The 11,617-nt window shown below is 48.2% G+C and overlaps 1 protein-coding gene across 10 annotated transcripts in view; it reads left to right on the top strand.

The window, feature by feature from the left end:
* The first annotated feature begins 336 nt into the window (after nt 1-336).
* Nucleotides 337-11,617, top strand: part of TLE1 (TLE family member 1, transcriptional corepressor) — a 105,166-nt gene continuing 93,885 nt past the window's right edge. For 6 of the 10 annotated variants that reach the window (XM_023213359.2, XM_023213356.2, XM_023213361.2 and 3 more), the window contains exons 1-4: nt 1,636-1,774; nt 2,558-2,658; nt 4,089-4,152; nt 4,265-4,309. In XM_023213359.2, the coding sequence (XP_023069127.1) occupies nt 1,751-1,774; nt 2,558-2,658; nt 4,089-4,152; nt 4,265-4,309 (234 nt within the window). In that variant the 5' untranslated portion in view covers nt 1,636-1,750. Of the gene's footprint in view, nt 1,775-2,557; nt 2,659-4,088; nt 4,153-4,264; nt 4,310-11,617 lie in introns of all 10 variants that reach the window. The other 4 variants (XM_023213358.2, XM_023213352.2, XM_023213351.1 and 1 more) reach the window with 3 other exon arrangements.

Genomic DNA, 11,617 nt, shown 5'->3' with positions numbered 1-11,617 from the left:
CAGCCCCGCCGCTCTCCTTCCCACCGACCTTCCCATCTTCAGTGCCAATCTCCGCGAATCGCCTCTTCCCATTGGATGGTTTTGCCGTCCCGCGGCTCCTCCAGGAACAGTTCCTCACCAAGCCCGGGAGGACGCGGCTGACGGAGGAGGGGCCGGGGTGGGAGGGGAGACCGAGGAGACCGCGGAGAAGGAAGCGAGAGGACGGGGGAGGGAGAACGGCCCGTCCGGCGCTGCGCTGCCATAGGCTCCGGGGAGGCGCGCGTCAGCGCCCCACGTTGGGTGCAGCGCACGCGATTGGCTGATGAGGGCCTCCTGCCCCCCCCCCCCCGGCAACCTCCCGGGCCCACGTCCCCCGCAGGCTCGGCGCTCGCGCCCCCCGCCCGAGCGGGGCTGGGCGGGGCCGGCGCTGGTTAGCTCCGGAGTGTGAAACCGCGTGTTAATGTAACCGGCGCGAGAGGCGCGGGCGGCGGCGGCGGCGGTGGGAGCGGCGGCTGCAGGAGCAGCAGCAGCAGCGGCGGGTACTCCGTGCCCCGCGTCCCGGAGGCAGCCGACTGCGCCACCCCACCCTCGCACGGCCGGGCGGGACCCGCGCCACCAGCCCGGACCTCCGTCGTCCCGCGGCGACCAAAATCCCCGCTAGCCCCACCGCTGTGACTACTCCGGACTCGCCCGCAGAGTTTGCCGCCGGGTAGGCTGGCCGATTGGCGGAGCGCACCCCTGCTGTTTTCCCCACCATCTCGTGGATGTCGTCCCTCGGGTGGTGAGAGAACTTTGCAGCGGGCTGGAGCGCCCTTTGCGGAGAAGCACTAGAAGGTAAAAGAAGGAAAGAAAGAAGACCGAGGAAGAAGGGGCTCGGAAGAAGGGTCCAGAGCGGCCGAGCCGGCCGTGCAGGGCGAGTGCGCGCCAGGCGCGGCGCCCTGATGGTCCCCTGGCTCGAGGAGCAGCGGGCAGTTGCTGGACTGCTCTCGGTGGAGTAGCCCCGTCGGTCCCGGAGGGTTTGTGCAACCGCGGAGAACACCGAGTGTTGGTCGCACGGGGCGTGCCGAGCCGCCTCCCGGCGCGCCCTCCGCACTTTCCCCGCCTCGTCATCCCTAGCTCCCCGGCCAGGAGCCTCCGCCGCTTCCTCAACCTCGCTCCCCTTTGCGTTCCGGGAGCCTGCGAGCACCTGGCCGAAGGCGCAGCCGAGTCTTGCGGGAGTCGCCCCGAAAGCGTCGGATTTGTTTGTGTGGGGTTAGCGGGGGCCGCCGCGCCACCTGCATCTCGCCCGCCGCCGCCTCGGGGAAAACCCGAAGAGAAGGCGGACCAGGAGAAGAGCAAAGAAAAGCAGCCCGTCAGGATTTGTTTGCCCAGGACTGGCGCCGCGCACGCGGATCGCCGAGGGGAGTGCTGTCGGAGTCACCGCGCCCCCGCCTCCCCGCCCCGGCGGCTGAGGCCGGGGGGTTGGAGCGCTGCCCCTGCGCACAGTCCCCGAGCGCCCGGCGTCTCCGCGCAGGTTCTCGAAGCAGCTGGGCCTGGGGCGCCCACCAATGTGGCCCTGAGGGCCGGAGCCCGCACCGACGGGAGCGGGAGCGGGAGCAGCTGCGGGCGCCGAGTGGCCAGTGCGCCCGGCCGAGCGCGCCTGCGTGCGTGGCCAGCGCGCTCCCCGCTTCTGCCTGGCTTCCCGGCTTAATTTTCCTCGGCGGGATTAAAGTTGGAAATTGACCGGAGAATTGAGTTGCCGGGGAACAGAGCCCCGGCCGCCGCCAGAGCGATGTTCCCGCAGAGCCGGCACCCGGTGAGGCGCGGCTGGGTGGTGGGGGGGCAGGAGCGTTGGGGAGGCGCTTCTCCGGGGCGGTAGGGAGACTCGTGGCTTCTGCGGCCCGGCGGACCCTCTCGCCCTCCGCGGTGTAAGGCTGGGGATGGCCGGGGCCCTCTCTTCCTGGGGTGGGGAGTGGGCCAAAACTCCGAATTTTCTCCCTCCCTTTGGGCTCCTTCCTACTTGACGTCTATACTGAGCGGATAGGGGCGCTGGGGAAGGCTGGGGTTTCTCTCCTGCAGCCATATCCCCCCAACCTTCCCCAAGGGGGGGCAGGGCGCCCCCCCCTTTGTTTCTCGTCTCGCCTATTTACATGTCAATGCGGCCCCGGTTCCGGTGCGTCTGGAGGTGGCCCTGGCGACTCTGGGAATGGGTAGCGAAAAGGAGTTGTTTTTCTTCTCTGGTCCTCGGGGTCATTATCGCCCCCGTGGGGGAAGGGGCGGCGACACCGACAATCTGGCTTGGTCTTCCCCGGCCGCCGGGGAGCCCCCTTCCCGTTGGCCTGGTGACCCGGGCGCACTTAACGCGATCCGCCCTGGAGACTGGGAAGAGCTTCCGAGCCTCTTTAGAAGCCGGGGCCCGGGGAGGGTCCACTTTCTCCTCCCCCAAGTGAAGGGCAAACTCGAGTTTGGGGCCTCATTTTCAGCCACTTCTAACTTTATTTTTTGTTTATGTCCCACGCGTTCTTTCCTTCTCTGACTTACTGCTTTATTCATCCGCCCGCATTCCCGTCCCTCGGTCCCCCTCGCTGGTCGCCCCCAGACGCCGCACCAGGCTGCAGGCCAGCCCTTCAAGTTCACTATCCCGGAGTCCCTGGACCGGATTAAAGAGGAATTCCAGTTCCTGCAGGCGCAGTATCACAGGTGCGTGTCCGGCCGCGCCAGGCGAGTGGTCGCGGGCGTCCCCGTGCCCCTTGTCGCCCAGCCGGGTGGCGGCGGCGCCTGTACTTAGTTCTTGCGTCCAGGCGGTGGCGTGTGGAGTCTCAGTTAAGACCTGTCATTCAAGTTACCCCCTTTCCTGGTTCTTCCCGGGCCGCCTCTTCTCGTCTCCTCCTCCTCCCATTGTTTCCCTTTTGCTGGTTTGCTGCTGTTCCAGGGAGTCCTTTTTCGTGTCTTTAGAAGTTGCATGAGAATCGTCAATATTTGCACTTCATGTATTTATTTTTCAACAGACTGAGTTGAAACATTGGTTCAATCGATGTCTCAGTCCTGGAGTGTGGGTTCAGGGAAGCAAAGCCATGTTGAAATCGCTGTTTGCCATACTGGAAAATTGGGTTTTTGAGGCAAAGTTCATTAAGGAAGGCTAGATGCTTTTAACATTGCCCATCATTGGCGATGGTGAGGGAGGTGGGTGTAAGAGTGCAGAAGAAAGCTCACCTGCTTTGGCGTTATTTCGGGTTGGTTTGGGTAGGATGAGGGAGTGGAGTCACATTTATATCCATCTCAGCCTTAGTTTCTTCGAGTAATGAGGCTTGCCTCCAAAGGACTTACACATTTTTGTAAGATCCTCTGCCAATAGTGAACTTCCCAGAAAGGTTAGTTTCTTTCCCTTGCTGCTATGAAGTTTTACCTGATTCTAACTCAGAAATAACTGTATTGACATTTTTTGCTTTTGTCATGCTTGAGAAAAAGCACACAGATGAGGCGAAGTGGCTTGGGTGTGAATTTTCTTACTTTGTCAGGGGCTTTCTGATTGTTGACCTTTTGTCTACTTGTAGATAATATCTCTGCAGCTTGAGGCATACTTGCACACACCGTGTTTACCCAGCAGGGAGAACTTCAACCCACTTTATTGCAGTAGCTACTTGACATATTTTGGCAGGGATTTAAAAACTAAAGGTTTTGAAAGGGACCAGCAATTGTAGGAGTAACTTAACAGATAGGATTTTCAAACCTAGAGACCGTTTGAGTTGGCAGAGATGGCACAGACTATGCGTAAGAGTGAAGATTGTGCAAGGGCCGGATTTTGGTGGAGTCCAGAGAAACTGATGCAGGAAGGTAGGGAGCAGATGACCATGAGGAGGAATCAGTTAGAGGTTCTGACAGATTTTTTGCATTCTTGTCCTCTAACCAGATAGGCACCAAGAAGAATGGTAGCTGAATGGACACCTTGTATTGTTCACATTATTCCTTTTCCCTATTAAATGCAAGGACAAAGCTTTTGGGTGTTTACCTAGATAGTTTATGGCTTTTCCAAATTGGTCCGTGTTTTTACTTGAAGTGCAAATATGTGAGGCAGATGTTAAAACAAGTGACATAATGTTTACATTAAGTTGCCTGTTTTGTTTTCATAGCCTTAAATTGGAATGTGAGAAACTGGCAAGTGAAAAGACAGAAATGCAGAGGCACTACGTGATGGTAGGTATCAAAGAGTGGACTTTTTCCCTTTTCGTATGATATTAGCAAACGTGTTAGCAGAGTATAAAAAACGTGAGTTAATGAAATGCTTGATTCTTTTTTCTCTTTACAGTATTACGAAATGTCATATGGATTAAACATTGAAATGCATAAACAGGTAAGCTTTAGTTGAACTTCAAGCTGAAATGAGAAATCAGTTCATATGATTTTATAATACTGGCTTTGTTCTCAGTAGTGGGCTCTAGGGGTGGGGGTTTGTATGCTATTTTTCTGCCTTGGTTTCCTGTCCTGTGGATTGATGGTAGTATTCTGCAGCAAGAGTTGCTTCCTGATAATTACGAGTGTTTAAATGACTAGGAGAAAGAGAGGTGTTTTGGAAATATAAAGTAGCCTGTTTATTGGCAGATAGGAATTGAGACTTGAGTTCACTTTTTTACCTGTATAGATTTATCCTCTTGAAAGGGCTGGGTATCTTATAGAGTTGTTGGAGTTTAGCATTGTTTTTGTGCTGTTTTGCGAGGACGTGTGGACCTGTAGGGGGAAAGAAGGGTATTCAGGAGTTTCTTTAATCATAGTAAACAAGGTATATGACTATCTGTGGAGTATTCTTTATGCTTTGGGTCTGCTTGAAGCAACAGTCAGAATTAGTGGCTTATTAGCAAACACATTTTTGAAAAATTTCTCAGTTATTGCAGGTTTGGATGTGAAAAAAAGCATCTTTTTATGGCCAGAGCATATGTTGGGAGTTGCTTCAGTCCTAGTGGTTTTAAAAGCATGAAAAGATTAGTGACTGGAAAGCTCTAGCAATGACTATGAGTTTGCAAGTTCCTATAAAATTCACACTTATGGCTACTATAATGGTGTATAAAAAGAGTATTGAGCTGGAACAAGGCACTAAGGACCTCATAAGAGAAGAAAAGCTAAATGATTGCTCAGCCCAAAGGACCCTCGATTGAGTAGTCATTGTCTGCCAAAGAAAGCATTAATGGCAGGGTGTAAGTATTCTGGAGATATGCTGACATTCACTTTTTCATCAAGACGCTGGTACAATAAGTCTTTTAGAAATCGATTGCCTCTTAAAAAATTATCATCAGATGAAGTTGCACAGTTGGACACATTTCAAAGTGCAACAATACAATTCTTACTTGATGTATATGTGCTATTTCATCTCAAACCCTTGTTTCATTAAATTAAAGAGCATGGCTGACCGGCTGGGGCACAGTGGAGAAATTGATTAGTTCAGCCTTCAGATCTTCCTTATATTCAAAGACTTTCATTAAGCAAGTGTGTTTCAGAGTTGAGTTCTGCTTTTGTAACTCTGCACTCTTTGATTTTTAATTCATCATAGATTTCATAATGTTATCGTGTACATTAGATCTGTTCTCAGATATGTGTTTGGAAAGAGATTGTGATGTTCAGGGCCTTTTATTAGTAATGTAATTGGGCCTTTAAAAATGCAGATTTTACTATGATTTGCAAAGTTGGTAGCCTACTTTATGTTGGGTTTGTGCCTTTGTTTTTGTGTGTTTCTCAATGGCTAGTGCCTTATTCAGGCACTTGTAACTTGTTGATAGTAAATGGGCTAGAAGATCTATGGCTAACATCTGTCGTCATTTAAGTGAATTATGCAAATAAACTTGGCCTAGGCCGTTTAATTTTTTTTTTTTAATTACTCTGAAGGGCATTTTTTTTTTGGATAACACATTATGGAAGAGTAAGAGGAGACTGAGCTTTTCCTTAAATCCATGAACTCGAAGGATTTAATAACCTCATTGACTCTTTTACAAGGAAACACCCCCTCGGTGTGATGCTATATGCTGGTGCTGGGTTTATTGGAGGAGCTAAAAGAGGTGTGTAATTCTTCTGGGTTCCTGTAGGTTATGTGGCGGGATGACCTCTTCTTTATCATGTAGGGAGAAGGGGTGAAGTGGGTCAGAAGCACCATGGTGTGAGAATAGTTTTCTAATGAGTTTCTATACAGCGTGAGGCATTTGTGGGTATATGCTGTCCGTCCGTGAGCCTGTATGCATTAATAATATGCTGTGTATAATTGGCTTAGCAATTTGAAAAACGTGAAAAGCTGAGAGACACCATGTTCCTCATAGTAGGGTATTGAGCCCCCTGAAATTTAGTTGATATTGGAAATGCTGACAGACCCTTAACTAGAGTGGTGTGCAAAGTAGTGCTATAATTCAGTTTAAAGTGGCCTTACATTTGAAAAACATCCTTCTGAATGTCACACATTAATAATAAGTTCTGAGGAGGCATTTGGTGCAGCTAGTAATCATAATTCTTATTAAAACTGGTGACGTCTGGCCCCCAGGGTGTAGCCAGGCTCAAATTGATGCTTTTTGCCGCCTGATCACCAGCATGGCCTAAGTGCTCATTATATTGTAGAGAGGGCCTTTGGAGCTCTCATTAGATTTGACAGGAATTCTCTCTAGGGGGAAACTGGGCATTAGCGAGACTCCTGACAGGCTGAAATTATTCCTGCTTTATGGCTTATAACCAAATGCTAGCAAGGCATCATCAGGGGACACAAAAAATTGTCATTTCTGACAACATCTTTGTTACTGGGGGGAAAAAAAAAAGCAGTGAAGGGGAAACTTTCTGTACAGAGAGCTTTAATGCTGTTAAGATTTGTCTCCAGTGTGACGATCGCTCTCCCTTCCCACCTTTCAACGGGTTTGTCGAAGGAGTGAGTTCTAGAGATTTCAGTGTCAAATCTCACTGCTGACTTTCCCGTCTGGAAGTTTTAAAGTGAAAGTGCATCCAAATCAAGAATGGTATAATTGTGGTTTCCTTCCCTGGTGTGGTGCCCACAGCCCGTGTTTACGTTGTGTCAACACTTCCTGATAAGCCTTCCCCTTAACTTTCTCTGCTCCCTTTTGTGGCGGGTTACCAAAAAGGTAATGAAACAGGAATGGTAATAGATACTTAAATCTTTTATGGTAGCACTAAGAATATTTTTTTCTTAGAGCCTTTTGTAGATCCCTGCCTGCCCATCTTTATCTGTGTGGATGGTAAACTCTAGATACCTCTATACAGTAGAGGTAGACAGTGTCTCATGAAAAAATGAGGCAGTTCTGATACCATCAGAGTGTTAGGGTGCGTTAAAAAACAACTGGTTGATGTGAGCCTGGTGGTTTGCTTAGCTCTGCCTAGTGTGTGTGGTGGCGTGATCTTTAAATGTTTTTATCTGTCATATGGCTTGATATTACCTCATTTGATATTTTTGGGAACAAGATGTACTGTAAATGCACACATAAGCCTTATTTTAGCCCACTCGTGTATCTCTTCAGCATGCTGATGAAGCCATGCTATAAATTGTCATTGGTGGCTTTAATTTGCACAGTAATGAACAATTTTCAATGTGATTTGTCTTCTGTGACCTCCATAGGCATCCTCCGGCATAGATGGGGTAGGTGTTTTGCTCTATCCACAGCTGTGGGCATGTGTTCAAAGTTTGGGACTTGCTCAAGGCCAAGCATCTATTGAAACTTGAGTTGGGTTGCCTCCTCCAGGGTTGTCTGTGCTGCTACTTCCTTTTTTTTTTTGAGACGGAGTCTCGCTCTGTCCCCCAGGCTGGAGTGCAGTGGTGTGATCTCTGCTTACTGCAACTTTTGCTTCCTGGGTTCAAGCGATTCTTATGCCAGCCTCCCAAGTAGCTGGGATTACAGGTGCCCGCCACCACGCCCGGCTAACATTTTTTATTTTTTATTTTTTTATTTTTTTATTTTTAGTAGAGTGAGGGTTTCACCATGCTGGCCAGGCTGGTTTCGAACTGCTGACCTCAGGTGATCCACCCGCCTTGACCTCCCAAAGTGCTAGGATTACAGGCATGAGCCACCACACCTGGCCTGTCTGTGCTTCTTCTTGTCCCCTCATGCTACCATGCAAGATGAGGTGGACCATGTCTCCCTAGTGCCTGCCTCCTCAGTTTGTCTTTGTGCTGATGAACTTCATGATTTATAAGACATGTCAGGGCTGGATGTATGTTCTAAAAGTTAGGAAGATCAGCAGTGCTGCTGACTGGTCTTTTCAGGGAGAGGAGGGTTACAGGCCATGGGTAGGTAAAAAGTTGTATCCTACTGAGCAGTACTGTCCTCAGGTTAAAGTACGTTTAAGAAGAAACAAGTCAGGAATCCTGGTGGAGACTCAGTGATGGGGAGGGAGTTTGATCAGTCACTCTGTGCCTGGGTTCTGAAGAGTGGGCAGAGTGAGAGCATTGGGCTCTCCAGGATGGTGAAGAAGTTTGTTTTTGTTTTTGTTTTGAGACAGAGTCTTACTCTGTTGCCCAGGCTGGAATGTGGTGGCCCAATCTTGGCTCACTCCGCCTCCCGGGTTCAAGCGATTCTCCTGCCTCAGCCTCACGAGTAGTTGGGATTATAGGAGTCCACCATTACACCTGGCTAATTTTTGTATTTTTAGTAGAGACCGGGTTTCACTATGTTGGCTAGGCTGATTTCGAACTCCTGACCTCAAGTGATCCGCCCTCCTCGGCTTCGCAAAGTGCTGGGATTACAGGCGTGAACCACTGTGCCCGTCTGATGGTGAAGCATTTAGAAATAAATGAAAGGATTAGCTCTTAAAGAAAGGATGATATATTCTGCAATCCTGGTTTGGGAAGGCGAAAGAGCTCCATGTGATACTTCAGCAAGCAACATCTCAGGCCATGTAAATTTTGGAGTGAAACTGCTTTTGCAGTTTTGATGTGTGCTTTAAAATTTCTCTTAGAATAATGTGTTGTTCTTTAGTGGGTTTTTAAAAAAGTATTTAGATGGGACTGTTAGGGACTCAACTGTGGGGTATTTCCTTAGATGTGATTCTTTCACTCTTTGCAAATTTTACCTTAGTGTTTTTTTTTTTTTTTTTTTAACCATGTGTGTTTTTGTCTAATAGGGGGAAAAGAAATCTCAGTGAGAAACTAAGTCAACATCTCATACAGGGAAATGACTAGAGTATAGACACTTAGAGTTAAGCTCCAGCAGGTGTTAATAACCTTGTTATACAGAGAGGGTAGCTGTCATCAAGATTGGAGTGGTCCCTAACTTCATTAGCCAGGCCTGTTCTTTGCAAGCATAAGTGAAAAGAGATAAAGCTCTCTGTGCATTTAGAGCCTAGATTCCGAGGTGCAAGATTAGCCTTTGTTTCTTATCAGCCAACAGGACTGATCTCTCACCTCTCAGTCACCTTCCCCACCCTTCAGCAGTGGCTGGTTTTTGTCCTGGACTTGGCACTGGAGTAAGGCAAGGGAGGCCCTGGGCATGGATTTTAAGAGGGCACCATCAGAAAACATAGTTATCACGATCAATATTTTGAAAATTCAAACTGAATGCCCCCCAAATCTTCAAGGAACAAAATACCGAAATTTTGTGTAAGAGCAGGATCCAGCAGTGGGGATTGGGAGTAGGATGAGGAAAGGAGGTAGAGTCAGGCCATTGCAGGGCCACAGCGCCTCCCTTGCCTCCCCTCCCCGTCTTTCTGCCTTTGGTTACCTGTCTTGTGGGGTGTGGCCACGAACTGTAGGCTCTGACTTGGTTGTGTTGTAGTTCATTGAAGTCATTTAATTGGGGATTTCCATTAGGGACTGGGCAAGTCGTGAACATGTTCCCTGGCTTCAGTTCCCCTCTCTGTGTAATGAGGGTTAGACTAGACAAAAGTCTGTCTGTTCCCTCACATGGTGGGGGCCATCCCAGCACACAGCCGCAGAACCCAGCACCTCGTGCGTGCAAATTGAGGAGCGTCCTTCGCCAGAGGGCTTAAGATGTTCTCCCAAATAGTGTTTATTAAGAAACAGAAAGAAAATCTGTTTCTTTAGTAAATATTTAAATAAATCATCTTGAGTGGTAGTTAAACTAAAAATATATTCAGTTACTAGCTCATGGAACCATTTTAAGTTTCCATGGATCTGAGTCTTTGCTATTTTATTATTAAACCTTTTGTGATCTCCAGAAGTGGATTAAATGGGAGGAAACTGAGAAACCTACTGGCTTTCCTCAAAGCTTTGATTGATTCAGTTTCCTACTCCCCGTTGCTTATTGTTGCCTCTGAGTTTTAAAAATGGAAATTCTCACAACTAGTACCTTTACTGCAGGGTATTTAGTATAGTGGTTTTTAAGTAAATTTTAGACAGCTGTTTTTGTCGGTGGGCTCATTTGACAACATTAGGCATTTGTACCTTCAAAGTACTCCTCACCAGAGGATTGTTCTGTGAATACGGTGTGGTGTTTTAAGTGGCGCTAGTGTGCACAGGTGTGGGCAGGGGAGAGCGGTTTTTTGATTCGCTCCCCCGCCCCGAGGTGTGGTTTGATCTGAAAAGTGAAATAAATTTGCACTGAAATTTTAACATAAATTAAGATATTCATGTATTACCATTCACTTGATTTAACACAAGTGTGATTTCTAAAATTGTTTGCAAAGGAATGATTTCAGAATTGCTGCTTGTATTTCTTCCTGAGCAGGGTCCCCAAGGGAAAAAAAAAAAGAAAAACATGGCAGAAAAATTTTTTAAATTACTGTTTGTAGACTACCCAGTCACCATAATATTTTTTAATGAAAATCCAGGAAGTGTTGATACATGATTTTATTGAATAACCTGTGATTTAGCAAAATTACATGTTTCATTATTTAACATTTAATTATTTTCCCTTTTTTTTTTTTTTAAATGGAGACAGAGTGTTACTCTGTCGCCCAGACTGGAGTACAGGGGCACGATCTTGGTTCACTGCAGCCTCTACCTCCTGGGTTCAAGTGATTCTCCTGCCTCAGCCTCTGCAGTAGCTGGGATTACAGGCATGCACCACCATACCTGGTTAATTTTTTTTAAAATTATTTTTTGGTAGAGATGGGGTTTCACCATGTTGTCCAGGCTGGTCTCAAATTCCTGGCCTCAAGTGATCCACCTTCCTCAGCCTCCTAAAGTGTTGGAATTACAGGTGTTAGACACCTGTCCCAGCCCCTAATTTTTTTTTTCTTTTCCTTTGAGATGGAGTCTTGCTCTGTCGTCCAGGCTGGAGTGCAGTGACTCGATCTCGGCTCACTGCAACCTCCACCTCCCTGAGTAGCTGGGATTGCAGATGTGTGGGTTCAAGCAATTCCCCTGCCTCAGGCTTCCAAGTAGCCGGGGTTACAGGTGCGTGCCCCTACATCCAGCTAATTTTTGTATTTTTTTAGTATAGACGGAGTTTTGCCATGTTGACCACGCTGGTCTTGAACTTGTGGTCTCAAGTGAGCCACCTGCTTCAGCCTCCCAAATGCTGGAATTAACAGGCGTCAGCCACTGCTCCCAGCCCCTAAGTTTTTAGTAATTACTAAGTTGTAGGCCAGGCATGATGGCTCATGCCTATAATCCCAGCTCAAGAGGATCACTTGAGCCCAGGAGTTAGAGACCAGCCTGGCCAACATAGTGAGACCCTATCTCTACAGAAAAAGATTAAAAAAAAAATTAATTGGGCCTGGTGGT

The sequence above is a fragment of the Piliocolobus tephrosceles genome, chromosome 14 (assembly GCF_002776525.5).
Source record: "Piliocolobus tephrosceles isolate RC106 chromosome 14, ASM277652v3, whole genome shotgun sequence".
NCBI lineage: Eukaryota > Metazoa > Chordata > Mammalia > Primates > Cercopithecidae > Piliocolobus > Piliocolobus tephrosceles.
This window is presented reverse-complemented; position numbering and strand designations above follow the sequence as displayed.